General features: G+C 41.1%; 1 protein-coding gene across 2 annotated transcripts; it reads right to left on the reverse strand.

Moving 5' to 3' along the window:
* Window positions 1-1,254: 1,254 nt before the first annotated feature.
* On the reverse strand, window positions 1,255-26,682 carry LOC105384436 (protein strawberry notch). Of its 2 annotated transcripts, XM_048626364.1 has the most exons (30): window positions 26,453-26,682; window positions 25,236-25,332; window positions 24,780-24,893; window positions 24,126-24,245; window positions 23,408-23,479; window positions 22,137-22,300; window positions 21,746-21,824; window positions 21,404-21,504; window positions 21,078-21,186; window positions 18,203-18,378; window positions 17,664-17,828; window positions 16,760-16,911; window positions 16,321-16,410; window positions 15,667-15,820; window positions 15,093-15,227; window positions 14,392-14,537; window positions 8,277-8,452; window positions 7,711-7,872; window positions 7,273-7,485; window positions 6,891-7,051; window positions 6,439-6,629; window positions 6,087-6,163; window positions 5,654-5,842; window positions 5,062-5,234; window positions 4,653-4,764; window positions 4,105-4,247; window positions 3,556-3,734; window positions 3,055-3,226; window positions 2,561-2,708; window positions 1,255-2,317 (listed from the first exon to the last, which is right to left on the reverse strand). In XM_048626364.1, exons 1-30 carry the CDS (start codon window positions 26,453-26,455, stop codon window positions 2,223-2,225), a joined length of 4,068 nt encoding a protein of 1,355 aa, XP_048482321.1. In that variant the 5' UTR covers window positions 26,456-26,682; the 3' UTR covers window positions 1,255-2,222. The 2 variants fall into 2 exon arrangements, with proteins under 2 accessions (XP_048482321.1, XP_048482322.1); XM_048626365.1 differs by lacking the exon at window positions 23,408-23,479 and having other exon boundaries at window positions 26,453-26,681.
* Window positions 26,683-26,751: the final 69 nt, after the last annotated feature.

A 26,751-nucleotide genomic window follows, 5' to 3' on the forward strand; every position in this document is an offset into this window, starting at 1 on the left:
ACTTCAATATCGCGATTCGCCATAAATATGGCGCAGTGATAGATGGAACGCGCATTAAATGAGTTTATCGACGTCGATAACGAACCCGTGTAGCGGCCGCTGGATCGGCTCACGGCGGCAAATCATCGGCTCCACCCATGCAGGGATACAATTATACAACACATTTATTTACCAATAGAAGATCTTTTATCGTAGTGCCTACGAGTCATGTACAAAATTAGATCTTGCTTGATACATACAATTATATTTCTAGTTTAGTCAACGTGCAAAAGTGAACAGGCAAGTACATAGTGTATTATTTGTAATCACAAAATATTTCTTCAAACTTGATAAGTTTATATAGATACGCCTGTGTTGGTAAGTCAACAAGAAAACATAAATTATTATTAAATCATTGTATACTAAATGGCCCTCCATTCAATTGTATCAATTGACTATCCCTTGCTTTATTATAGAGTGCAGATATTCGAGTAGGTACTAATTAAAATGGGAGATTTAATATACCGTCAGTAGCCAAGTTCAATCAATACATAAAGACTGTGAATAAAGAAACAATTTAAAAATGGCTGCCGTTTCATAGGAGTACCTACCTTTCGGCATTTCTTAGTGACCGAGCCTTGTGAAATAATTATGACTATCGACAAATAACTAAAATTTTAGGTCGCATAAAAACATTTGGGAGAGGACTGCCGTTTTTATACTGTTTCTTAATCCACGAGCGTCATAGAAAAGTTCCTACTCGTGAAGAAATTTCAATTTCTTTAAACACTAAGCGGTCTAACTGACCGGGTCACTCTTACAATGATCACACCATTTCGTCAGTAATTGACTACTCTCCGCCGCCGCCGTCTATGACGGTCCACTCTTCACTTCCCCACCTATCTCTATACACTTCACTTGAGAGTTATGGTCACTGCACATATAAGCGTAACGTAAAGGGATCGCCTCGTTTTCTTCTGTCAACCAGTTACGCTTATATGTGCCGTGACCTTTACACAGTATCGAATTTGACAAGCTATTCAAGTTAACTTGTGTCTACAGTGCCACAAACTTATCTGTTCCGGTGAGAGCTCACGTAAATGTCTAATATTTCTTCATTCTACAAGATTTTAAGTTTGCACGTTGTGGTAATTTGCCCTTGCGGTTTTTATAAACCCATCTAATCTATGTTAATTTATAATTCATAAGTAAGTAATGAGATATGGATCAATTTAGTTCGCTCTCACCGGAACAGATAAGTTTGTGGCACTGTACTTATTTTGTAAGTTGTAAACCTACAGCTTCACTTGGATTGACTCATGGCTGGTCTTAATAAATAATCGAATCTGTGGATCAATTAATAATCATAACTAGATGGCGGCAATGGGCAAAAAGCTCCCTTGTTAAGTTCAAAATCATTTACAAAGGTACACATTTATATGTTTTCCCTGTTTGGATTAGGCACTACTAATGTTTCATTCATTATTATTATAAAACGAAATAATCGGAATTAACCTGCACATTGGATTATTTGAATACGAGCCATCAGCAATGCGACTGTCGGTAACAAAACATAAATAATCGATGGTGAATAGTAATGTCCATGAGAAAAAATACATATCAATGTTTAATTATCAGTAGTGAAGATTAATCCTACGCACACATCAGTAACATATAAAAAATACTTTCTCACAGACATACACTACGGTTATTTAGTTTAGTTATATATAAAGTTTAAATATATCTTTACAGAAATCTATTTTGAAATACAGAGTAAAAGGCTTCAGAATTTTTATATTGAATGGGCTATTTGGCTTTTTGAACAACTATTTATATCTCTTTCTGATTAATAAAACGTGTGAGCTAAAACATCGATAGAGGCATCCGCCATATTTATTTATATTTAATCCAATTATTTACTTACAAAAAAGGGTTTTTACGGTCGGATAAAATATCTAGGAAATGAGTGTGTTATCTTTGTCTACAAAAAAGTTTAGATAGTCACAACACATTTATTTCTTAGACCGCTTCTATCCCACAGTAAAAATATACTTACTTTATATATTTCCATAAATGATAAAAGACTATGTGGGGTCTATTGCTCTGACTCACCTCTCGGAACATAAACAATTCGATAGAACTTGTAGTTCAGTGTAGAAGCGACTATAGAGTAATAGAGGAACTGTGAACGGGCCGGCGCCCGCGCTAAACTAGACTTTATTCTTAGGGCGGCAGGGTCGCGCCTAGGTCTCGTCGTACTTCTGCTCGTTGACGGAGACTGCGTCGGAGGAGAGCGCCTCCTTCAGCGGCTCTACGCAGTTCTTTGGTATCACAGTACCTGAAATGTTAAATAATATAAGAAAAAAACTTTTACTTATTCAAATAGGCCGTAATGTATTCAAATCAGTGATAAAATTGGGGTTGGGGAATAAACATTGCGTTTCCGTAAGTGTGTTTTCCATAACGTGAATATAATATGGGCAAACTTTTGCTTTTATTGGCTTGATCAAAACAACATCAGGTTATATGGTCTATGCGTCTATGGTCACGCCACGCGAGTCACACACACACACACACGTACCGACAATCTTGAGGCCTTGGGTGGTCTTCACGCGCACCACCTGCATCTTGCTGAGCGCGGCGCGCGCGGCCAGCACGCCCTCCACGCGAGCCCACACCGCCAGCACCGAGCCCGAGAGCACGTGCCACGTGCGCACGCGCAGGCCCACCTGGAATACACGGGGGAGGGTTAGTTGTCATACTTTTAGCAATAAACGGGAGGTTAGTTTGTTGTGAATGTTGTGATGATTCTACCTTTGAAATATAATAAGAACAAGATGTCGTGTCACATACAAAAACACAAGCATGAACTATTACTCTAGACACCACCAAGTTGCCTCAACTTTATAACAAATTGGTGACCCCGACAACCTAGCAGCTCCAAAAGCATCTCAGCAACAAAATTCGTCATACATTTTGTTTCCTACTATTGAAATATCATGTTATAAATACTGCCGTCTCCGCCTCGTCCGGCTCGTCTGCTTGTACTGTACAGTACAGTACGGGCGGGGTTACCTCGCAGTCGGGCGTGCGACAGCTGCCGCGCCAGTACGCGTGCGAGCAGGTCCGCAGCGAGGCGCCGTGCTGCGCGCGCCACGCCGTCTCCGCCTCGTCGGGGGTGGTTTTTTTGTATTTCTTCTCGATTTCCGCGAGCGATTCCATGCGTAGTTGCAGGCCCGTGTTGGGTCTGGAAAGATATAGGTTTATTTTAAACATGATCTTATTAAAATGTAATCAATCTTGAAGTATGAAAAGAAGCTCAAAATGAACGCAACAAGGCATATGCCTTTGTTGTTGAGAGTTAAACCCATCTATAAAACACAACTGTATATCTTGTAACCTTTATATCTCCTAGAAACATCTCTATTCCTACCTAACCAACCAAAAATCCATTTGTACATCTAGCAAACCCCCATATATCTCGTAAACCACCTATATTCCTACCTAGCCAACCAATACACCTGTTAAACCCATCTGTATATTCACAAGACCCACCTGTCTACCGTCTACACCCACCTGTATATCTGGTACATCTGTTCCTTCTTGCTGAGTTTGTCCTTCTTGGTCACGATGGCGGCCACGCACAGCACGGCCGTGTGCTTGTTGTTGCGCGCCGTGGTGGAGAGGTAGAAGCCCTCTTTTGGACCGGAGAGGGAAGAGAACTTCTCTAGCGCTTCGGACCAGTCCATGCCGCGCTGTGGGACAGAAGGGTGGTGTAAATGTGTGTCGTGTACGTGCTAATAATTACAAAGATTGGTTTGATATTTTTTTGTTCTTTTAAGAAATTTGATTTGAACCTAAGGGAGGCATATATAATATGTCAAAACATTATAATGCTACAACATTATGACTGAGTGAAGGAAACCCTTTGAAGTCGATGCGCAGCTTGAAGTGAATGCTATTTTGTCTGGAGCCTGATATCTTGCAATTACATAGTAGTATGTAATTATATGGTTTACGATCTCGCATCGGCAACCGGATGACACAGCGGTTAGTGTCTAGTAACTGCTGCTCCGAGGGTCTCGTCCCGGTTTCATCTCCCTGCCAGGGGCATGTATTACATACCTCTGCGTGCACGGTGGTGAGCTCGACGGGCGCCTGCCCCGTGGCGTGGCGCCGCAGGAAGCGCACGGTCAGCACGCGCCGCACGCTCTCTCCCGCCGCGCCCAAGTCCAGGATTCCGAGGTCGAAGCGACCGCTGCGTTTCGCTGTAATAAGCAGTTCAAGTTAGTTTTAGGGCGAGGCTAAATGAAGGCAATTGTGTGTCACGTAATTTTGGTCGCAGGCCCTAATTTCCTTATCAACCTCATCTACAAAAGCACAAAATTAGACAGTTACCCGCCTCCGGCCCCTGGATTTACTCCAACGCTGAAGTTCGTTGCGTATCACCGGGTATGTTGTATGGGAGACCGTTAACGTGCATCCATTTTATGCGTCATGACCGTCGTACACGAATGACCTCAATCCAGATTTAGTCGAATCCAAAGAACATAGGTGGCAGAATGTTACGACGCAACACTCCTTTCGACTGTCCTACATTTAAACAGTAAACGAGTGTTGCCTGACAAATATGATGATAAATAATACATAAAAATATTGATTTATTGCCATACCCTGCTCCATGACGGCGGCGAGCGTGTCGGTGAAGTACTTGAACAGCCTGTTCTGCAGCTCCACCGGCATGCCCAGGATGCGGTTCAGGAACTTCGACATGTTGTTGTAGTCCTGCAACCATTAAATGTGCAAGTTTAATTAACTTGTTTCTTTGAAACTTATTTATTTTTAACATTAAAACATGAGAAAAATTACATGTTTATTTTAATTAGGTACTAAATAAAATGTTACATGTTTCCAACAAGTTGTTTTATATGCAAGAATTTTCTAGCTCTCTAAGTCCAAGGCTTCTTTCATTCTTAGTCACAGGAATCTTTCGTTCGGTCACAGGCTTTTTTCATTCGGTCACTGGATTCTTTGAACCCGTCACAGGATTCTTTCACTCCGTCACAGGCCTCTTTCACTCACCTTGTCGAGCGTGAGTTGCCCGGGCGAGGAGTCGGAGTTGACGATGAGGCCGACGCCCACCAGCGCCGAGGCGGCGTCCTGCAGGAAGTCGCCGGGGTAGTCGCGCGGGGGCGCCACCAGCGGCGGCTCGTATTTCATTATGGCCTTCATTACGGACTCTAGGGCTGTGCGACCTGTGGAGAAGAGGGGGTTTGTTTACAAATAGTGTAATGATAGAATCGTTCTGACTTTGCTATGACTTTATCTGAGATTGGCTTCATATCTACCAAGTGTAGGCTACGGTTCAAGAACCGAGAGTAATAATAATAATATAATAATAATAATATGCGTTTTCGATGTCACTTCTCGATAGGGGAAAAAACTCGCACTCAAGGCACAGAGCAGATATTTGTGGACCAAAATTTTGTTGGGTTTTGCTCAATAGAAAGAGTAGGCTGTTTGTAAATTGTAAAAAAGTATTTTTTGCCTTGATCCACCAATTTCTTCGTCTCTTCAAAAATGCATTTTTAATTTCCGAATATACATAAATGAGATAATTTAGAAAACGCATTCCTTTCACGTAATGAGACAAAATTGCGCTACTGACACTTACCATACTTATTATCAATATTGAACTGGCTAAGGTCCCTGGTCTCCGTGGCTCTTCGGTCGCCGTGTGTCAAGGCGCCTAAGGACTCTAGTCGCTTGGCCACGGTGGACGCGAACCGCCGCTCTCCGGCCAGGTCTGAGATCAGGAATATGTACTCGGGAGCGTTCACTTGATTAGACCGGTGGGTTCGACCTGTGGGAGAGAATTATTATGATTAGCTGTTTTTCTAGCCCACTTGTACAAATGCGTTCAAAGGAAACCATAACTAGGTTATTTTCATAAACTCGTAAATCACACAATGGCACATATGACATTGCTATTTCTAATGAAATCTTTAAAATAGGGACACGTTTATCTACGTTGTTGAACAAAGTTAGGCAATAAAATTTTGCAACAAACAGCTGCTGATTTAAATAATAATGATTTATAAACTTACCGAATTGTTGTATTGCCCTATCCGCAGACCACGGTAATTCTAACGTTATGTGAACTCTTCTCCTTTGATTTCTTGCTCTGTAACAAAAACAAACATAATTTGTGTTAATTTTGCTAGAATTGCTAGATAAATTAAATTTAAAGTGGGATGCCCTTCTTTTCGTTTGAGATTTATTATACAGACGGATAGTAGTCGGATGAGGAAAGCCGAGGACAGACAGTTTTGGCACTCGTTGGGAGAGGCCATGTGCAGCAGTTTTTTTTTGTCTTATTGTCTTCTTTTTAGCGTGTCATCGACTAACATTAACGCTGGTCAGATCTAACCCCGTGGATCTATACAACACCCTGTATACCTGCGGTCGCTCTGCAGCGAGATGCCACTGGAGGCGGCCTCGGAGATGATGGCCACGTCCTTCTCGCCGTCCATGAAGCGCTGCTTCTCGGTGAGGTTGAGCGTCTCGAGCGGCACGTCGGCCTCGGAGCGGCTCTCGTACAGGATCTGCCCGTCCTCCGTCTGCACCACGCGCCCCTTGCGCCCCGTCATCTGAGAAGGGGAATAGGGTATTAGTCAAGAGATCGAGAGAGAAAAAGCTTTTGCGATACATAATCTGAAGCGAAGAGTGAGGACACTTTGTCTTCCTATAATTTACCTTGGTGATGATGTATAAACTGTGCCTTATCCTTGACTGGTGAACACGCTAAAAAGATCTACCGATCTGTGTTACTTTTTCCTACTAGTTCCCTCATTAGCGGAGTGGGAGGACGGCAGGCGCTCGCTGGCCGCAGTGACTCGCTAGTGACTTACCTCCGCCACGTTCTCACTGCCGCCCAGCTCGTCCACCAGCTGGTCCAGCGTGTTGGGCGGCAGGCGGCGGCCCAGGCGCTCGATGGCGGCCAGCAGCTCCTCCTTCATGCTGCACGCGCGCTCGATGGCGGAGCGCGGCGGCGGCTGGTTGCGCGCCGGGCCTAGAGGAAGAGCATTCGTAATTTAGACCAGGGTCTATCACTATTCAAAGGGCTCCAGAGTTGCAATAAGACGAATGAAGACTCTGACCAATACGCAAAAACATAATACAAGCAGGATCACAATAAAAATATAGCTCTTCTAAGAAGAAACTCTGGAACTGTGAGTTTATAGTGTAGTGTAGACGCTTACAAAAGCGTGTGCATGATAATGTACAACTTACCGAGGTATATCCCGTTGGTCCCGACCGGAGTCCCAGTAAGAGGTCCAGCGGGCGTGGCCACAGTGATGGTGGCAGCAGGAGGGGTCGCCGGGGTCGTCTTGCGGGAGAACATCGTCTCTATCTTGTCCTGTGTCGTGGTGGGCTTCTTCTTTGGTGACGAGTTGGATTTCTTCTTCTTGAGCGGTTTCTTCTTTTGTCGGCCGACCCATGGGTCTGTTGGTGGAGGAGGACGTTTAATTGAAACGGGAGTTTAACTATTATAGTTAACAGGGCTAGATACTTCGCTATAACGATGCGTAGCATGCGTGTGGTAAGAACTCAGGTCCTGGTTCACTCACTCGGCATTTTGCCGCACGCATCGCATCCTCAATTTACGGCTTTTGCCGTCGGCAAGTTCTACTGGCTGTGTGTATGTGTGTGAGAGAGAGACAGACATACCGTCGTCGCTGTCGCTGCCGGCGCGGAAGGGGTTGAAGTCGCTGAGGTCGGAGTCGGAGCGCGCGCCCTCCAGCTCGTCCGAGGAGCCGCGGAAGTATTCGTCTGATGATGAGCCACCGCGCAGGCGCTTTGCTGATGCGTTGGCTTGCTGGCGCGCCGTCACTAGGGATGAGAGAAATATGGTTCATTTTATGTAAAAAAAATAATATGGAAAAATAAATAAAGTCCCTTAAACTGAAGTGGCAGTGGATCGGTCATATCAGCCAAATAGCCGTTTTATATACCGAGACAACACGAACATGCAAGCGTAGAGTGGCTCTCCTTCGGGCCCTTACGAAAAACAGCCTTCGACTGGTAGCCAGTTATAGTTGAAGAAGGCCAAAAGCAGAGTGTTACGAAGTTTCCTTCTACAGACAATCAATGTCGCTGACAAATATTATGTACAAATACAAAGACACCTAGAACCTTCCTAAGGACAGTGACGAAAATAAATTGCACCATTGTACAATCAATTTTATTGTCGTTATGAGACTTAAAACGTTATTTACATGTTGCTAGACACTCACGTTTCCTCTTAGAGCTGTTAGCCTCCTCCACACTCCCATTCTTCTTGTCCCCATTAGCGAGGGGGGCGATGGCGGGCGCGGGCTTCGGCTTGGAGGCCTCCAGCCCGAGCAGCCGGTTGATGCGGTCGCGGTCCGGCGCCGGGAAGTGCTTCTCTACTAGTGTCTGGAATACACCCCTGTTGACAATGGTGATTGTTATTTTGTAGAAATATTATTGATATTATTTGTGTGCTTCGGACGGCACGTTAAGCCGTGGGTGCCGGTTGCTGCTTCTGCAGCAGTCGTTAAGCCTAGTCCCATGCCCCAGCAATATGGACGTGAAGGATGATGAATTATTGAGAACTAGCTAGGTAGGTATACATCGGAGGAAGTTTCAATGTTGCTATCGCAGAGAAAAGCTAGTTAGTGGAAAGTTGTTTCAGGTGGTTTGGACATGCATGTGATGAGAACGAGCGATGACTATACCGTGCATCGAACCCTGTCCATCCCCGAGAAGAAAAAAGCTAGAGGTCGCCCCCCCGCCACGTGGTCCATCATACATCAGATTACACGACTTGAAGTAGTCCCAATTAAATAAATACCCAGGACCCCAAATAATAAGAAGAGGCAAAGAAGAAGAAGATCATTGATAACTAGATTTTACGACGGCGGCCGCGGCTGTAAAGTGAGCCGAAGCCCGCGTATTTGTAAATCCACGGTGGCAGATTCTTACATTAAATATACTTACATACAAATTATATTAAATATTTCAATGGCATCAAGTTATTTTTGTAATGTTATTTTAATTAGCCTGTTTGCCTAAATTATGTTTAATTTCAGAAACGTATGTTATTTTATTTACCTGCTCGGCTACTTTCTAGAGATACATTTGACGGTGGTCGAAATTTATTAAGTTACTTTATTATAACTTATCTTTAGGAACTACCTACTACTTAAGTATAAAACTCCTATTTCGATCGGCGGATAAAACCTAGGTACCAACTACGCCTACGTATTTCAATAATAAGTAGGTACCTAAAAAAAAAACACATACTCACGCCTTGTACTAATGTACTCCCTTGCGGGGTAGGCAGAGGTGCATTGGAAGCGGCTGAAAATCAGCGCGGTAGTAGGTATAAACCCCTATCACCGCATAAGCTGAGCCGCCGTCCGTTTCGGTGCTTGGCAACAAACACCTAAGTATTGTTTTTGTTTCCTTTGTAGTTGTACAGTCCAACTGAAGTCTTTATCATTGTAATTAAAAGTTAGGATCCACTTCCGTTTTCAGGACCTTGTAAACCTACCTTGTTTTTATTTTTATTTTTTGTGTACTTTTTACTTTTTTTTTTGTTTGTATTTGGCGTGTGTTTGCAGTGCGCTGAATAAAAGTTTTCTTTCTTTCTTTCTTTCATTGCTGCACCCACTTTTCGCCAGAGTGTTATATGTTAGTCCAAATGTAATAGGGGGCGGGCCTATTGCCATTTTACGGGCACATCCAAGACCCGAGAACAAATATCTGTGTTTAAACAAGTATCTGCCCCAGCCGGGAATCGAACCCGGGACCATCGGCTCAGTAGTCATGGTCACTAACCACTACGCCATTCGGTCGTCACCCGTACCTAAGTACCTACTTATGTAAGTATTCCTACCTAGGTAAGTTATTTTTAACCGACTTCAAAAAAAGGAGGAGGTTCTCAATTCGTCGGGATCTTTTTTTTTTTTATATTTTTTTTTATGTATGTTCACCGATTACTCCGCCGTTTATGGACCGATTTTGAAAATTCTTTTTTTGTTGTATTGGGTTGAGCTCCCAGGTGGTCCCATTTTTTTTTCAGAATTTTATCTCACCCCCAAGGGTGGGTAAAGGGGTAAAACAGGGTATGAATTTCCATTTTGGGCACATATTAACCGATTCTAATGAAATTAAGAATGTAAATATAGTTCTTATAACAAAAAAATATGATGGTGACCTTGAGCTGATCTGATGATGGAAACGGAAGGCAGTCAGGGGAACTCCTCAACGGTATATAGCAACTACTTCGTGTTTAGGCTTGAATGATTCGTATTGATTAGTAGGACTTTATGGTATCATTAGCACCTTACTTTTGATTGAAAAATATTGCAAATAAACTAAAAACTATAAAATAAAATAATAATTAAAAAAATTAAAAAACCGACTTCAAAAAACCACTAAAATGTAAGAAATAATTTAAGGTTTACACAAATTCTACTCGTATGTGACAGTACAAATATACCTAAGCAGGAACTGTTCTTTTTTGAAGTTGGTGCCATATTTCTTCAGATTACTTTGTCACCGCACCAACATCAAAAGAGAACAGTTCCTGCTTAGGTATATTTGTACTGTCACATACGAGTAGAATTTGTGTAAACCTTAAATTATTTCTTACATTTTAGTGGTTTTTTGAAGTCGGTTTTTACTATAACTTATCATTAGTAACTAATTATTATAACACCCCTATTTCGATCGGCGGATAAAACCTACCAACTACGCCTACGTATTTAAATAATAAGTAGGTACCTACTTATGCAAGTATTCCTACCTAGGTAATTAGATAAGTACTTATACCTAATTACAAATCTAAGTCATTGCAACTAATAAATAAAATTAAGTATTATAAGAAAGTACCTACACGTTAAACACTACCAAAGTTGAACATCGTAATAAGTAATTACAAACCCTTCTTCACTTGGTCACGGTCGCGACTCGCGCTACAAAGCCCCACCGCGTCCGGCCGAGGTCATTCACCCGCCACGACTTTCTATTTATAAACCATACGCTGACTCAGACATGCGCAGACAAACCGGCCCGCATTCCAGAACAATCGATTATCATACACACAGTGCCGCTCGCTACACTCGTGTACAGTTTCTAAGCGAATAATAATAATACCGTTCCACGAAACGTACGACGTTGGCGCGTAGATAATAGGGGCCTTTTTTTTTCGAGGTTAGTTTACCGCCGCGCGTGAATAGAAGCTGACGTCTATCAGTTTTGAGGTTATTAAATACGTGTTGTGTTATGATAAATAGTATTTGATATATTTTGTTGTTGATAATATTCCTCGACCATGTCTACTAAACGGGATTTAAAGGTTTTTCTCGAAGAAATATGTGATAGCCCACATTACGTGAAGTTTGAGTATGAGTCGTCGGAAAAGTTCTTCGTGGCACTGAAATGTAAGATTGACGAGGACGCGAGTAGAGAATACTTTAACCAATATGTCGCCGAATGGATAAATAAGTTTGGAAAATTTACGTCAAGCAACTGGATCGTGAGAAATACATTCCCCAAACTGGTGAGAATGATATACCGCAAGACATACGCGTGCCACCTCGCCAGCTTCAACAAGAGTAAAAGCACCAACGAAAAGAACAGCCGTAACAAAAACTGCCTCGCCCGCATACAGTTTAAAATAAAGAAAATAAGCAGAAACACTATAAAAAACGACCCGATGCTGAAAGAGAAGCTTAATATGAATATTTTAATAGATTACCAACACTCGCACCTGTTGCGAGACCACGAGAACTTCAACATGTTGAAGTGCACGAGCGACGTGGACGAGGCTATACTGCAGTACTTCAACCAGGGGTTCGGCATGACCACCGCCAAGCACTACCACGAGATCCAGCTCGTCAACAAGTACGGCGACCAGGACGCCGAGTACCTGTCCAACGCGGCCATCAACCCCACCGCCCGGCACTTCGCCTACCTCACCAAGAAGTTCAAGGATAAAATAGTCATTCGCAGCGTCAACGCCTTGCTGGCGGAGAAGAAGGCGCAGCTCGCGGGCCACGGAGGGACCCTCATTCACGCCGAGGACAACGAGATCGTCGTCATTGTGACACCCTTCATGAAGAGAGTGTTGCTGGAACTAGGCGCTGACGTGGTCATTGTAGACAGCACGCCCATACAGCAATGTGTGGTGACGTTCTTCTACGTGCCGAGCAAAATAGGAGCGCTGCCGATAGCCTGCGCCATACACAACTCCCAAGAGGACGCAGGATACAGTCAGATGTTTCTGACTGTTAAAATTACATTGGAAAATAATGACTACCACAGAACCTTCGACCCGAAACTGATTGTGACAAATGAGGTAAAGGATCAGAAATCGGCTGCTTTATTAATTTTCCCAAATTCTAAGAGACTGGTGATGCCGTTTGATGTCTGCCGCAAGTTTTGGGGCTGGCTCACGGAAGATGACCAAAGCTTCAGCCGCAAGAAGCGCCATCCAATCATGGTCAGTTTCAGGCAAATGCTGTGCGGAGAGTCGCATTCAGCCCAGAGACACTACAAAGAGCTGGTAGTAAGTGAACATATGACACCGAATGTTCGGGAATACATCAACGGTGTTTGGATGAGAGGTAACGAATGGGAATGTGATGAACTCTACAAGTATTGCGACCAATTCGTTCTCGAAAGCTCCATCACTTTCATCAAAGAGTTCATCGCTCAAAGATGCAGATCATTCACGGCGTGCAACATAGTCGACGTGCTGACTAACGTGTTGGACACACACTTCTGCCGATTGGTCAACACTTACGTAAAGGACCGACAGAGCTTCGCTTTCAATACGAAGTTCCTGAGCAAGATTAAAGACGTTTTGGAGTACGGTTCAGGAATACAGAAGCACTCCGCGTTCGAGTACAAAGTTCTGTCGCAGCACAAGACCCGACGATACATTTCACTGAGAACCGACACGTTATGTTGCGACTGCACGTTGGGAGTCAAGGGGCACTTCTGTGAACATCTGTGCGGGGTCATCAGCTGCGTAGACAACGAGTTCAAACGGCTCCCCACGCTCACTGATCAGGAGAAGTTGTTGTTTGCAAAGCTGTGCGGACACGACTTCGTAGAGGAAGAAGAAAAGAACCTGAAACCGGTCACTGAAATGGAAGTGAAAGAAGACGATGAAGAAGAGATGAAACTGAAAAATGAATTTACAAACGATTTTATCGGAGGCGACGAAGACGACCTAATGGAAGGAGATAAGGACTCTACACCATCATCAGGTCATGAGGACGGCGGTGGTGACGCGTCCAATGGTTATTATTATCTAGACGTGAAAAACGAACCAGAAGCTGTCAGGGATGATCCCCTAGATGAGATGTTCGACGACGATGACAACATCCCTTTAGGGGAATCTGCCTCGAAAGAGATCGAACAGACGCCGGAGAATTTCAAGGCCAATTACGAGAAAGCATTAAAGGATATTAACAGTGAGTTCCGAAGACTCAACAAACTATTCAAAAGTAACGCAAATAAGTGCAATTTGTCGACTATGACGCGCTTGACACGAGAGCTCGCCAAGATACGGCCGGTAGAAAGAGTCAACTTGAAAAACATGACTGTGGAGTTAAATGATGACGACAATAATATGTAGGTATTGAGGATGGGGGATCAAGGGTAGTTAGATAATAAATACAATGTTCCTGAATACAGTTGATTTTATATTTTTGATAAATAAAAACTCATTTTAATTCTAGTTTTATTGTTTTTATTTTTTAAAACCCAAGAACATGTTTAATAAGATACTCACCTATCACATCATTCACCACATGAGAGTTCAGTCAGCCTCATAAGTAGTTGTAACTAGCCCACTTTGTGGTGACAGAGTGCTGCCATCTGTCTACCTGCATCATCTTCTTAGCATGTTGGTGACGGAGCAAGTCTAGAGTTAGCCGTGGTGAGAGGATTGCCTAGTCAGATTAGCGTCAGACGCCCGTGCGCCGGATGACATATAAAGTACAGTTGATAAGTCCCTCGTGAAGGCTTTCGTGCACCCCATGCGTCAGAGAGGCTTCTTTCGTGCGCCTTCATGAATAACACGTTATGGGGCAGGTCCACTTAAAATGTAGATAAATGTAAAAATCTTTTTGAAGTATTGAATAACCTATAATCTATTTCCATTGGTAAGACATTTGCCAGGTTATTAAAAAATTAAAGAGAACTATGCACGCTCCTATGCACTTATGGAGCGTTCACCTTCTTTTTTGATTAAACTGCCTTCAATAAGATGCGTCCCCAAATCAAATAGATTATAAGTTGGGTTGACTATTATATGCATTATAATATGTTTAAATTGCAATTAGATATTAAATATAATAAGTGACTCACTTGGCAGTAGACACGAAGTCGGTGAGCTCGCCGTCGTCTCGCTCCAGCTGGTCCAGGGTTCGCGCCTCGCCCGTGCTCTGCAGACCGATCACCACGCACTTTCCGCATTTCACTGCTTCTCGGGCTGTTATCACTGCGTGGTTCACCTGGAGAAGAAGGCTTTGTTACAGCAGCGCATAATTTTCCATGGGGATCCATGTCTGGTTATTGAAGATAAGATTAAGAGAAAATATAGTTTATTAAGAAATGTCTATGTCCAATAGTGGACGGATATGGCATCATGATGATAAAAAGACACAGAAAAAGAAACGGTTGATTTCCAGATCGTCATTAAGGTAAAAGCTCAGCATGTGGTTTGGATATTTTGGACACAAAGCCCTGCCAGTGATCAAATATTATAAATGCGAAAGTAACTGTGTCTGTCTGTCTGTTACTCTTTCACGCCAAAACTACTGAACGGATTTGAATGAAATTTGGTATACAGATGGTCTAGAGTAGTCTAGACCCTGAGAAAGAACATAGGCTACTTTTTATCCCGGAATTCCTGTGGGAAAACTTTTTAAGGCGAAGCGGCGCTCGCGGGAACAGCTAGTGAGAATATAAAAACGCAAATCAATGTTTTTGGGTTTTGACTTGGACGGTTACGATGTATGTGGCAATTCTGGTAGGTAATGAAGGTTATGGTATGGTGGTGACTGTACCTTGGCGGCAATACACAGGTACTTGAAGAAACGCTGGTGCGCGGACCAGAACTGCCCCCACATGGTCTTGCGCATGCGCGACTCCGCGTCGATCAGCTCCGCCGCCTCCGTGAACCGCTGCATCGCCTCCACCCACTGCGTACATAGAATTTAGTGTTCGTGTAACATAGTATACATAATAAATAACAATAGACCATTTATATGACAGTGTATACAATAAATGTAATAATAGCATGCGCGAAGCCTTGTCTAGACTTGGCTTCAGGTTAGGCGGTAGCTCGCGGAAGGAACCGAAATACAGCTAGTTGCAAAAGTGAGCGTAAGAGGTGACTGAGGGAGACATTCTAAACAACTTTTGTTCTACGTCTTTTGGAAATTTACGAAAAATTCATAGAACAAAAGTTGGGTAGAATGACTCCCAGAGTCCCTTTATAAAGAAGTGAAACGATGTTCACATAGCTCGATCGCTTAGCTAGTTAACGATATAGTCTGTAGGTTCCGTCTGTCGCTCTATCGCCTGTCTAAAGGCTCCGTTTTTGGCCTTTAGGCGTCGCCAGGGTAACATCACACTCACCAGCGCGACCGCCTTGTCGTAGGTCTCCTTGAAGCTGTCGCTGAGCGGCACCTCCTCGATCTTGAACGACACGCCGTGGAACGACAGCTGCCGCGCGATGTACATGCCGCGCAGCTTCATGTCCATGGCTACTATCTCCATGGCGCCCACTCCACTGTTGGGAGGTAAACAGGAGATTAGAAAAAGAAGTAAACTAAGATATCAATGGGACAAGACATGAGGTTGCAGCATTCGAAGACGGGTCGCAATGTCGCTACTGCTTTCTATGTATTTTTATTTATTCGTTGGCGGCTAGCAAAATTACGCTGATAATGATGAAATGAATGGAGAAGGTCATTTTTGAGGAGCTTTTATGGAGAGTTGTACGTCCAATTTCTGACTGCTGATCATCGCGTATGGTGTATTATTATTCTCATGTCTTATGTTTAAAAAAAATGAGAGCCAACATTCGAATCTTGGGCTAGTAACATGGGGCGCATTTAAGACGTGATACAAGTTTTTCATCGCGCTCACTCACATCGCGCACCCTCAAGAGCGAGCGCGACGGAGAACTTTTGTCACGTCTTAAATGCGCCCCGTACTAGCCCGTTTGGGTCATTCGGGCTGATGATATGACAAAGCTATATTCATGAACACTTCAGCGGTGTCACTCACCGCTTCTCGACGGCGTTGATGAAGTCCATGAAGGTGGGGAAGGGCGTGCCCTCGCCCCAGATGCCGAGCCGCACCATGTACGCCATGTTCCTGGAATTCATTATAGTATTTAGACATCTAGAAAAGCACGGCAAATTTGAATACATTTTTGTTGATTTTTATGAATGTAAGAAGTTATTTTTTTTGATCTTTTATTAGACTGTAATTCCTTCAACTTTTCATGGTTACATAATAATACATAATAATACAGCATAATAATCCTTACAATTTTATAGTCAATGCGGGTTTCTCTTTGTACCTAAATCGCGGGCTAAGCCCTTCTGACATTACAGTACTTATTTAACTATGTAAATTGGTATTTTTATAGCTGTATTAAGTTCACTAATAATCCACGCTGAGGATACCCTAGTATTTTAAACCAAAGTAAAAACACACATACCTAGGCTCCGAAGCGCCAGTAGCCGACGCGTACACGACCCTCGCTTTAGGCAATTTGTTCTGTAACTCCAGCGCCGTGAGTCCAGTCTTGGTTGCCTTGCCCGACCCCACTGGGCACAGGTTCTTCGCCTTGTGACACTCGTCGAATATCACCTGTGCAGCTTGGGTTAAGGAATTTGGAATATAATGGCTGATGGTATATTTTGTCGAATAGTTCAAGCGAATGTGTCATTACGATAAATATATTTAGGTTTTTCTTTCAACATAAAGCTTCTAGCTCTTTCAAACTCAACAAAAAATATTTATTTTATTTTTATAGGAAAACTTAACTATATGACAAGAATCCTAACTAATATTATAAATGCGAAAGTAACTGTGTCTGTCTGTCTTTCTGTCTGTCTGTCTGTCTGTCTGTCTGTCTGTTACTCTTTCACGCCAAAACTACTGAACGGATTTGAATGAAATTTGGTAGAAATTTGGTCTAGACCCTGAGAAAGAACATAGGCTACTTTTTATCCCGGAATTCCCGCGGGAAAACTTTTTAAGGCGAAGCGAAGTTCGCGGGAACAGCTAGTACATCATATAAGTTTCGTCATAACATACATACATACTATTACATGATATACGAGGCAGTAAACAGCATTCCTGCTTTAGCTTTGGAGGCAGGGGGTTTGTACACGAGACACGACATAACGATTATTATTATTAGTGATCCAGATATAGATGTCCAGCTTCGAAACCTTCATTTCATTACACATTATTAATTTACGTTTTTTATCATCCATTAGGTACACTTAAGAGTGTGATCCACGAATGGATAATCTCCCTGATTATCCACTTTTTACGCCAGTAAGTAACCCACTTTTCGCAGTACTCATCCACTATTTATCATAGTAAAAGGATACACATCCGTCGAAGTCCTCCCCGCACCACTGCAGCAGCTGTTTCAGCCGCGTCCGGTACTTGGTGGTGGTGGACTGCGTCTCGCCGATCAGCGCCGAGTATGTGGTGAAGATCACGCCCTTCTTCACGTTGCCGTTTATTGCGGACGAGATTTTTGCGTATTTGAACTGGGGAGGAAGATCAAGGTGGTTAATTAAGGATTAAATAAATATAAAGAGAAAAAACTATTACACACAAAAAAAAAGATTAAAATAATTAAATGGGATAGCACAATCGGCGGAAGCGGTCTTATAACTAAATCTCTTTCAGGCAACTAGAACGAGAAGGGAAATGAAAGTAAAAACATCATCCAAATTATTTACTCACTATCCAAATTGTCTCCACGCCCCTTTTCAAGACATAGCGATAGATTCACCTTCTTCGAAACTAATCCACTAATATAGACAGCCGTCACCATACATATTTCATACGCTTTTCAAACAGTAATAAAATCTCCTACTAGGCCCTAAGAAACAAGCTAGAAGTGTCACTAGACCCTTACCTTATTAAGCGGGTGCACCTCGATCTTCCCCGCGCCGATGTCGCGCAGGTCGCGCTCGGCGTCGTACTTGAGGTCGTTGGACACGGACACCCAGATGGCGCGCTTGCGCCCCTTCATGTGGTTCTCGTATATTATGCCGGCGATCGTGCGGCCCTTGCCCACTCCCGCGCCGTCACCTGCGAAATGAAGCATTGTAAGTGTGATTCTGACTAGCTTCAGCCGTGATATTTCCGGGAGGAATTTAAAAGTATTTTTGTTAATGCCATGGCGTTCTTATTAGCTACTACATGAAAAAAATTATAAAATTGGTTAAGTCGATTTCCCGTTAAAAGTTAAAAAAATCTATCAGTACCTACTTAAAAAAAACCGGCCAAGTGCGAGTCGGGCTCGCGCACAAAGGGTTCCGTAGCAGCAAAATTACAGTTAAATCAACCTATCTCAAAAACTATAAGAGATACTTTGATCAAACCAAAAATCGTTGAAAGAGTTAATTAGCATGCATCACCTCTATTTTTTTTAGAATTTTATACCCCGTAGTTATAAAAATAGAGGGGGGGGGACATACTTTTTACGACTTTGAGAGCTGATATCTCAAAAACCGTTCACTTTAAGAAACTGTTTTTTAGAAAACTTTATATCATTTTAAAAGACCTTTCCATTGATACCCCACACGGGTATGTACATCGAAAAAAAAAATTTCATCCCTCAGTTACATGTATGGGGGGCCCCACCCCCAATTCTTTTTTTTACTATTTAGTGTCATATTTTTGTAGCGGTTCATACAACACATATTCCCATCAAAGGACAAAGGCAGGGTTCTAAGGACGTTTTGTACCACTATGGAAATGACGGGTTCCGTAATGAAAGTATCATGATTAGAGAGACACTGTACCGGTAAACAAGTCAATTAATTACTAGATTTTTAGAAGCTGGGAGAAAATAGAAAAACGGAAAAAAAGAATCTTTAAAATGTAGTCGCAATGGAACGTAAACATTCATACAGGAAGAATGGAACGTCAAGTGAAGTAATGTTTATGCCAAGTACTCTGTGATTTACGTCATAAATGTCTAGGTTGGATCTCAGTATAATGATAAAAATTGACAAACCAGAGCAGAAAAATTGAAATGATAAAAAAATGTGTCATGTCAACAACTAAACGTCAACACCATGTCTACACTTGAACAACACAAGACGAACAACGTGAATAATAATTTGATAATAATATGTTAGGTATATCAAGTTATATGTTTACGTTTAAATAAATACGGGACGTGCAACGTACATAATAAATATAATGATTTTATTAATATTATCGACTAGATCAGGCTACTACTTTCATCATGGAATAATGTTATACTTATCCAACTTCTGAAGTTTTAAATTGCCATTCCGCAACAGGGATCTGCTATGCCATTTCGAAATGCTATATGTAAAGGTTCTACTATATGGGTATGCATTTGGCGAGTAATGTAATGAAATAAAATATACTGTTTAAAAGATCATTGTTTTATTTACATAACATAATTTGCCTGGAATCAACTTTAGGAATTTTATGTTCCTATTACCTACTCTATTCTATTCTCTGTTGGGGTGTAAGTACCTGCACCTGGTTCTCTAGATATGCTAAATCTAGATAGGTATGCAGGTTTCCTTCACTGTAAGTGTGATGGTATACATTTTAATTAAATTCAAAGAACACATTGGTACATGTCAGCGCCGGGATTCGAACTGCAGAACGCAGTTGCTCTTCTCATATTTGACTTAGGTATTTATCATCCTATGGTACATAGAAAATATTGTCAGGATTTTGCGTGTTCTTGTTCTGCTGCTTCTGCAGGTTCCTGATGAAGAAGTGGGACGGGAGCCTGCCGGGGAGGTGGAACAGGAACCGGGTCTGGTTCTCCCCTTTGTCACATTTGTTCTATATCTTCAGCAGTTTCAGCGGTATTCAAAATATTAAATAATTAGGTTAGGTAATGGAAAATGAAATAACAACTACTATGACAAGATTGACAAGCAAGATTCAGTGTTATTAGATTTAAATATTCAAAAAATATCGATTATAGTGAATCGAATAAAGAGAAAAAGAAAATGGTTTACTATGGATAAAAGTCTTCAAGACTTAAATATAATGATATTTTATAAACCAAATGTACTAGTTTTGGCACAAATAGTACCAGAACATGTAATTTATTGATAAATAAAATATCTTTTGTATTTAAGAATGTATCGATATTTCTATTCGATTACTTTTTTGCTCGGATTTGCTGGTAATATTCCGAGGTCTGGCACCACTGTTGTTACGTTCCGTTCTCTATATGTTTGTTTTTACGTTCCATTATCCTTAGATTTAAATATTCTTCATTTATCATTTTTTCTTTTCCCCCGACTTCTAAAAATATTGTAATTACTGAAAATACCTTATCTACACTGTATTAATAAATGGTGAAAACATGGTTCTGAAACGCTACAAAAAAAAGGCGGTACGCCCACTGCCGTTCTCCTTTCATCACTGTAGTACTTATAGTTTCCGAGTAAATCGGCTGTGACAGACGGACAGACGGACAGACGGACAGACGGACATGACGAAACTATAAGGGTTCCGTTTTTGCCATTTTGGCTACGGAACCCTAAAAACAGGTTTGAATCTATCTTCACAAATTTGTGTATATGGAATATACACGATGTCGCCCACATGTCGCCACACACGGTGTAGACCGGATACTAAATAGTAATCCAGTTACATACCAGATATTATCCCGATATCCGTTCCCACTCTACTTATCGTAAAATGTATTGATGCTGTATTCATGATGTGTCTGTATTTTGTGAGCTTATCAATGTTTTGCCTATATCCACGGCTTGTCTACTCACCGATGAGAAACCCGGCTCGCTCGCCGCCCGGCAGCATGTGTTGATGCGCCTGCGACGCATAAACAACTGCTTCCAGTTGCAGCGCGGAGAGGGCGCCACTCATTATCACCTGCAAACAGTACAGATATCGGTTGGATTAGATGAAATTCTGGTGATATCGAGAGCAGAATTAAGCATATTTTCTAGCATGCTAGACGCACGCATTTCTAGCACAGACTAATTACGTCATTATGAAAGGCCTACAAACAGAAAGAAAGTGGAAAGGTTGTAGTGTGAATCGTGACAGTAAAACAACATGTGTTGTACGTAGAAGTTGCCTTATGTACCTGGTCGGGCAGGCTGACTCGGTAGGACACGTCGACGGGCTCGACTGAAGAAAGTGAGGCCGTCTCCACCACGGGGTCCGGGTGCTTGCGGCCCAGCTTCACTGTGGAGAGATTACAATATAAATATTTTACTAAAAACACAGTTGGTGAATATAAACACGGTTTCCAATCAAAAACACAATACAAGAAGAATATATCTATTCCATAAGGAACTTAACCGAATAAAGCTGATGACTGTGTGCCTCTGTTTCAGCATGTGTGATAAAACCCACGCTGTAACTGTTTAAAGAAGTATTCGGCATGTATTTTATCCCATAATAAGTCCAAAATAATGTTACTTACATTTGGTGGGCATGTAGTCTGCGTACGTCTCAGCGACGCCCATCTCTTCGTCTTCTACTTCTTCATCTTCTCCGTGCATCTGCAATATATAAAATTTATGATCTCTAGATTACAGAGCACAGAAAATTATATGGGTTGTGTAGTATGTATCATCATCATCATCATCCTGTCCTGAGATCCCTAATCAATGACATAGGGCTCGAAGTTTTGATTTTCACTCTGACCGGTCCTGTGCCACGCCTTCGACGTGTAGTATGTATACGTGGCAATATTTTGGGAGATTGAATGAACCCAACACACTGTCTACACTTTTATTTGTATTGCTTCTTCGAGCTTTTTTACTGTCTAATTAAAAGTCAAGTATAATATAAAGAAGGATTTCGTAGGTCACCTTCTCCTGGTTCCACATGGCGTTAGGGCGGAGCTGCGGCCAGGGCGGCAGGCCGGTGATCTGCCCCAGCATGCCGGCCAGCGGGCCGCCCATGCCCGACGCCAGGATCTGGTTCAGGTTCTGCAGCAGGTACGAGTTCATGCCCGGCATGTTGGCTAGCTCCACTGCGGATGAGATGGAGCGGTTAGTTAGGGGAACTTATACACCAGCCCGAGGTGTAGTCTCCTGCCAAATGCACTATCAATAGTGTTTTTATTTGGTAGTTTTGTTTCCTACTGCGGATGGTTGCCTGTTAGAGATCGCAAGATAGCATACTTTCGGATAATTTTAAACCTAAAACCCCTTCCAGAAACGTAACACCGCTCTGACGTAAAAAACACCCAAATTATATCGTGAAATGAATGACACAATCAAGAGAAAGTTGAATTTGCAGGGATTCCGTTTCTCAACACAGGTAAAAGTGTAACTCCGGATTTTAAAACATTAATTTAAATAATAATTCTCATTTTTCTTAGCTGTTTCAAACAAACGTTAAACCCACGTGAGCTTCATCGACTACAGTTAAATGTTATAAATAGGACTTTTAAGAAACGATTGTTTTTAAGCGTCTTATCTAATAAAAAAATCTTACTATTCTACTGCAAATTAATCAGGTGAAGATCAAGAGGCCTTTTAGCTTTTACTAACTACCACACTTTCATATAAAATTACATGCGATAGGTAGGTTACACTACTAAGGATGAAATTATTGTTATAAGGTTGGTTATAAGATGAAATAAATAAGACATAATAATTCCCACTTTACGATGGATTTCAAAATGGTATATACTTTATTTCTATTCTATTCAGTCGGAAAACAATATCAACAAGCCAAAGTCGTTCCTAAAAGAAAAATAAATGTAAAGTATACATAGGTAGAATCAAAAACAACAAAAAAGTTAAAGAAGGAAAGGGAGATTCTGCAACAAAAGGATTTATACAAAGTGGTACAGAAAGTCGTTAGGAGGTGACTCGGTTTGGCATTCTGAACAACTTCCCATGTGAATGTGACCAACAGTTCCTTTGGAGAAGCTTACTATTGCCAATTTTTAAGCCTTACAAAATTTGTTCAGAATGACTCACTGAGTCACCTACTTTCGGCTTCCTTTGCTTTGCTTTTTTACACTGCAGCATCCCCAATACATTAGCTACAATAGCACTACAAGTTACGTCTACAACACGCCACTACAGTCGGCATACAACCCGCAATGGGTTGGCTACGAGAGACTCACTCTGCGCCAGCAGCGAGGCGGCGTTGAACGCCGAGGAGCCGCCCGGGAACGACGGCAGCGCCGGCGCCGCCGCTATAGTGGTACGGGGGCACATTCAATATAACAGATACACTGGTACAGGGTATAGTGAACACTGAACACCTAAATTCACGTTAGCTGACCAGTAGAAGGGACTTTTTAGGTGGGAAAGTGCGTCCAGAGCCAAAGCCGTTATTGGTCTATTGCGTTCTGGACCTTTATTTGCTCTTTTATGGTTTGTGAATGTAACAAACAGCGGTAATTATTGGTCAACTTTCGTGTACTGTACAGATAAAGTTTTATATAGAATATTCTTCTCCTGTGGGTGTTACTGTTATGGGATGAATAATTAAACATTCATGATATTCATACAAGAATAGCTTATGAGGTTACTGTGTCAATACTCAACATAGATATAATCTCAAGTTTACCATCGATACAAATCTGTTATTAAGCATACCTACATCTTGCGTATGTTGAAAAACTATCTAGACTAGATTTAAACTACGACTAGACTAAAACATTTATTCCTGTTATGTAACAATAGCATTTGCTGCATGACAAAAAATTATCACTTTTTCGAAAAGATTTTTCTCCTTTATTAATAATAATAATTATTATTATATAATATTATATACCATTATTATCACATTTTAACCTATTTTAGCCTTAATTATAGTTTGAATAATTAGTTAGTTACCTCCAGTTCCGAGTGGCATGCCGAGGTTGCCCATCACCGCCCCCGGCTTCGACAGCGACGAGGCCTGTATCTTGATGGGCTTCATGTTTGTGGCTTGACCAAAGGCTTGGCCTGATGGTGCTGCAATAATTATATATTGAATTTTAGGATGATAGTTATAGACAACATTTTCTATAATAATATGCCTTATTTTAGTGTCTAAAAAAACTGTTATTGTATGTAGTGTTTAAGTAGTGTATTATAATACACTTGCACCTCAGCTACCTCTATTCTTATTTTTATAACTCTCTTCCATCCAAAGGTTGTCTGGTAGAGATTGCTATAAGCAATAAGGCCGCCTTTTTGTACTGTTTTTATTTTTAAGATTTATTTTGTTATGTTGTTCTATTTTGTTGCAAATAAAGGGTATTGTATTGTATTGTATAATGTGCTGAGAAGGTATTAAATGTACAGAGTGGAATTTTATCAGTGACAATGCCATAGGTGAATTCATCCACCATACTCAGAAACTTTTATTAAATGGGAATATCACAAACCAATTCACTCCTTGCACTATATCAATATTTTTTAGTATTACTTTGTAAAGCAAGTATAATACACTAAACAAAAAAAACATAGACCACTCTCTTATTATAGTGACCTGTATCTACTTACCAGCTAGTGGATTTGTGGTAGGTTTCACAGTGACCGTCACTGGGGCGGGGGTGCCCTTCATCTTGCTGGGTCCCCCGACGATGCGGGCTGCGGCAGCCAGTGTCTTACCACCCCCTGTACAAATGAACATCTGTCAGTTTATACCAGTTGAGTATAAATTTCAGCTGTAACACTGAAGATTTTATAAGAAATATCCAATTATACAGTCCTTTTTTTTTGGGTTTGAGTTGTACAAAGAAGTCAAAAAAGTTGTATTAAAAATGCACATCAACAAGTCCGTAACAAAGTACTACTATGTGAGTACCTTGGAGATGACAGTTTTGTAGTGCAATTTCATAATTTGTGAGGTCAAACACAGCAATCAGGTTTACAAAACTAATCAAATGAAATCATTTTTATTTATGAATTTCACTAGTTAATGAAAACATGTTATGCATTCATAACACTGTATTGTACCTGGCACTTCCAAATTGTCTGGATCCTCATCATCATCAAAGTCGGAATCATCAGTCGGTGGACTGTCTTCATCATCTCCATATGCTGCACGCTTAGACTGGAAATAAAAAATAACACACATAACATATTTGTATCTGAGAAGAGATATTAGCAAGACTCAAGGTTATTTAAAACAATGCTTTCATTGAAAACCCAGGACCATCACAATCAGATATTGCAAAGTGTAACAAGATCATAATTATGTAGGTTGTTAATAGATATTCAATAGCTACCCCAATTTCAAGAGCTTAAAGACAGGAATAAATCTTTTGATCTCAAAAATTTTCAAATTGTGTTTCTATTTAGGCATTAGTCCTACATAGAGCACTAAGTAAGGCAAGGTTACATTTTGCAAACACCAAACCTCCAAATGTGGATGTAGAAATCAAAGCGTACTGATGTAATTATAATATGTTGCTTTCCCCAGGAACTGTTAACCAAATCATCACATTTTAAGAAGTAAAAATTACCTAATTGGAAATTTAAGAAATATATCATTATATTACTTTGTATTTTGTAATAGGCTATGTTTGTTTCATAAATGCTTTAAAAAACCAGTCAAAAACACTTTTATACTATCAGTTTATGGTTATTTGATTTCCTTTAGTGTTTGATAAGTGCATGCTGTATTTGCATGCATGGTACATAAAAAACCTTTTCAATCTTTATACAACATGATGTAATGCATGTTTAAGGTATATTTTTATTTGGTTTATAGGTCTAAATGTAAGTTTAATATGAATAACATCAAAAACATAACACATTCACGTTGTCTCAAACACATTGTGTGAGCAGCAAGCATGCAGATCCAGACATAATTCTAACGTTATAACTAGAAGCTTCCAGGAAAATCAATACAGCCACGCCCAGCTTGCATAATTAACTACTCGGAGAGCACAAAGAAACCCCTGAACTCCAGCAGGAACATCACAAACTTTATCAACATCCATCACATGTGAAAACGATGTTTCGTGCTGACATTTTTTTTGGTTAGGAACTTGAAAACAAAGAAAAAAATAGGAAAAAATCCTATTTTTTCGACTGTAATCACGCTAGAAGAAGCTTACAATGTTAATAAGTGCAACTAATAACTCGAAAACGCATAAATATTGAAAGAAATTAGATTATAACAAAAGTCAACTTTGTAAAAAAGTATCAAAACAAAAAACTATCATTACCATTTTTATAGCAGATTTGGTCGTTAAATGTGAATCTTGGCCGCTTCGATATTGTTTTAGAGTAACCACTTGTGTTAAATTTCACTTAAATAACAGAATCAACACAATCAAATCCAAAGAAAAGCTAATTTCGTTTTTCAAAAATCAGACGTCCTTACGGCGGACAATGCTTCCGCCATATTAAAAATTACGTTCCGTTCCAATCGTGATCCTGCACTTCGCGCATGCTCACATCGATTGTCAAACTGGAAGAAACGGAACTTTTTTCTTAGCTATAACCCGACAAAGTAAAATATTCA

The sequence above is a fragment of the Plutella xylostella genome, chromosome 16, assembly GCF_932276165.1.
Source record: "Plutella xylostella chromosome 16, ilPluXylo3.1, whole genome shotgun sequence".
Classification (NCBI taxonomy): Eukaryota; Metazoa; Arthropoda; class Insecta; order Lepidoptera; family Plutellidae; genus Plutella; species Plutella xylostella.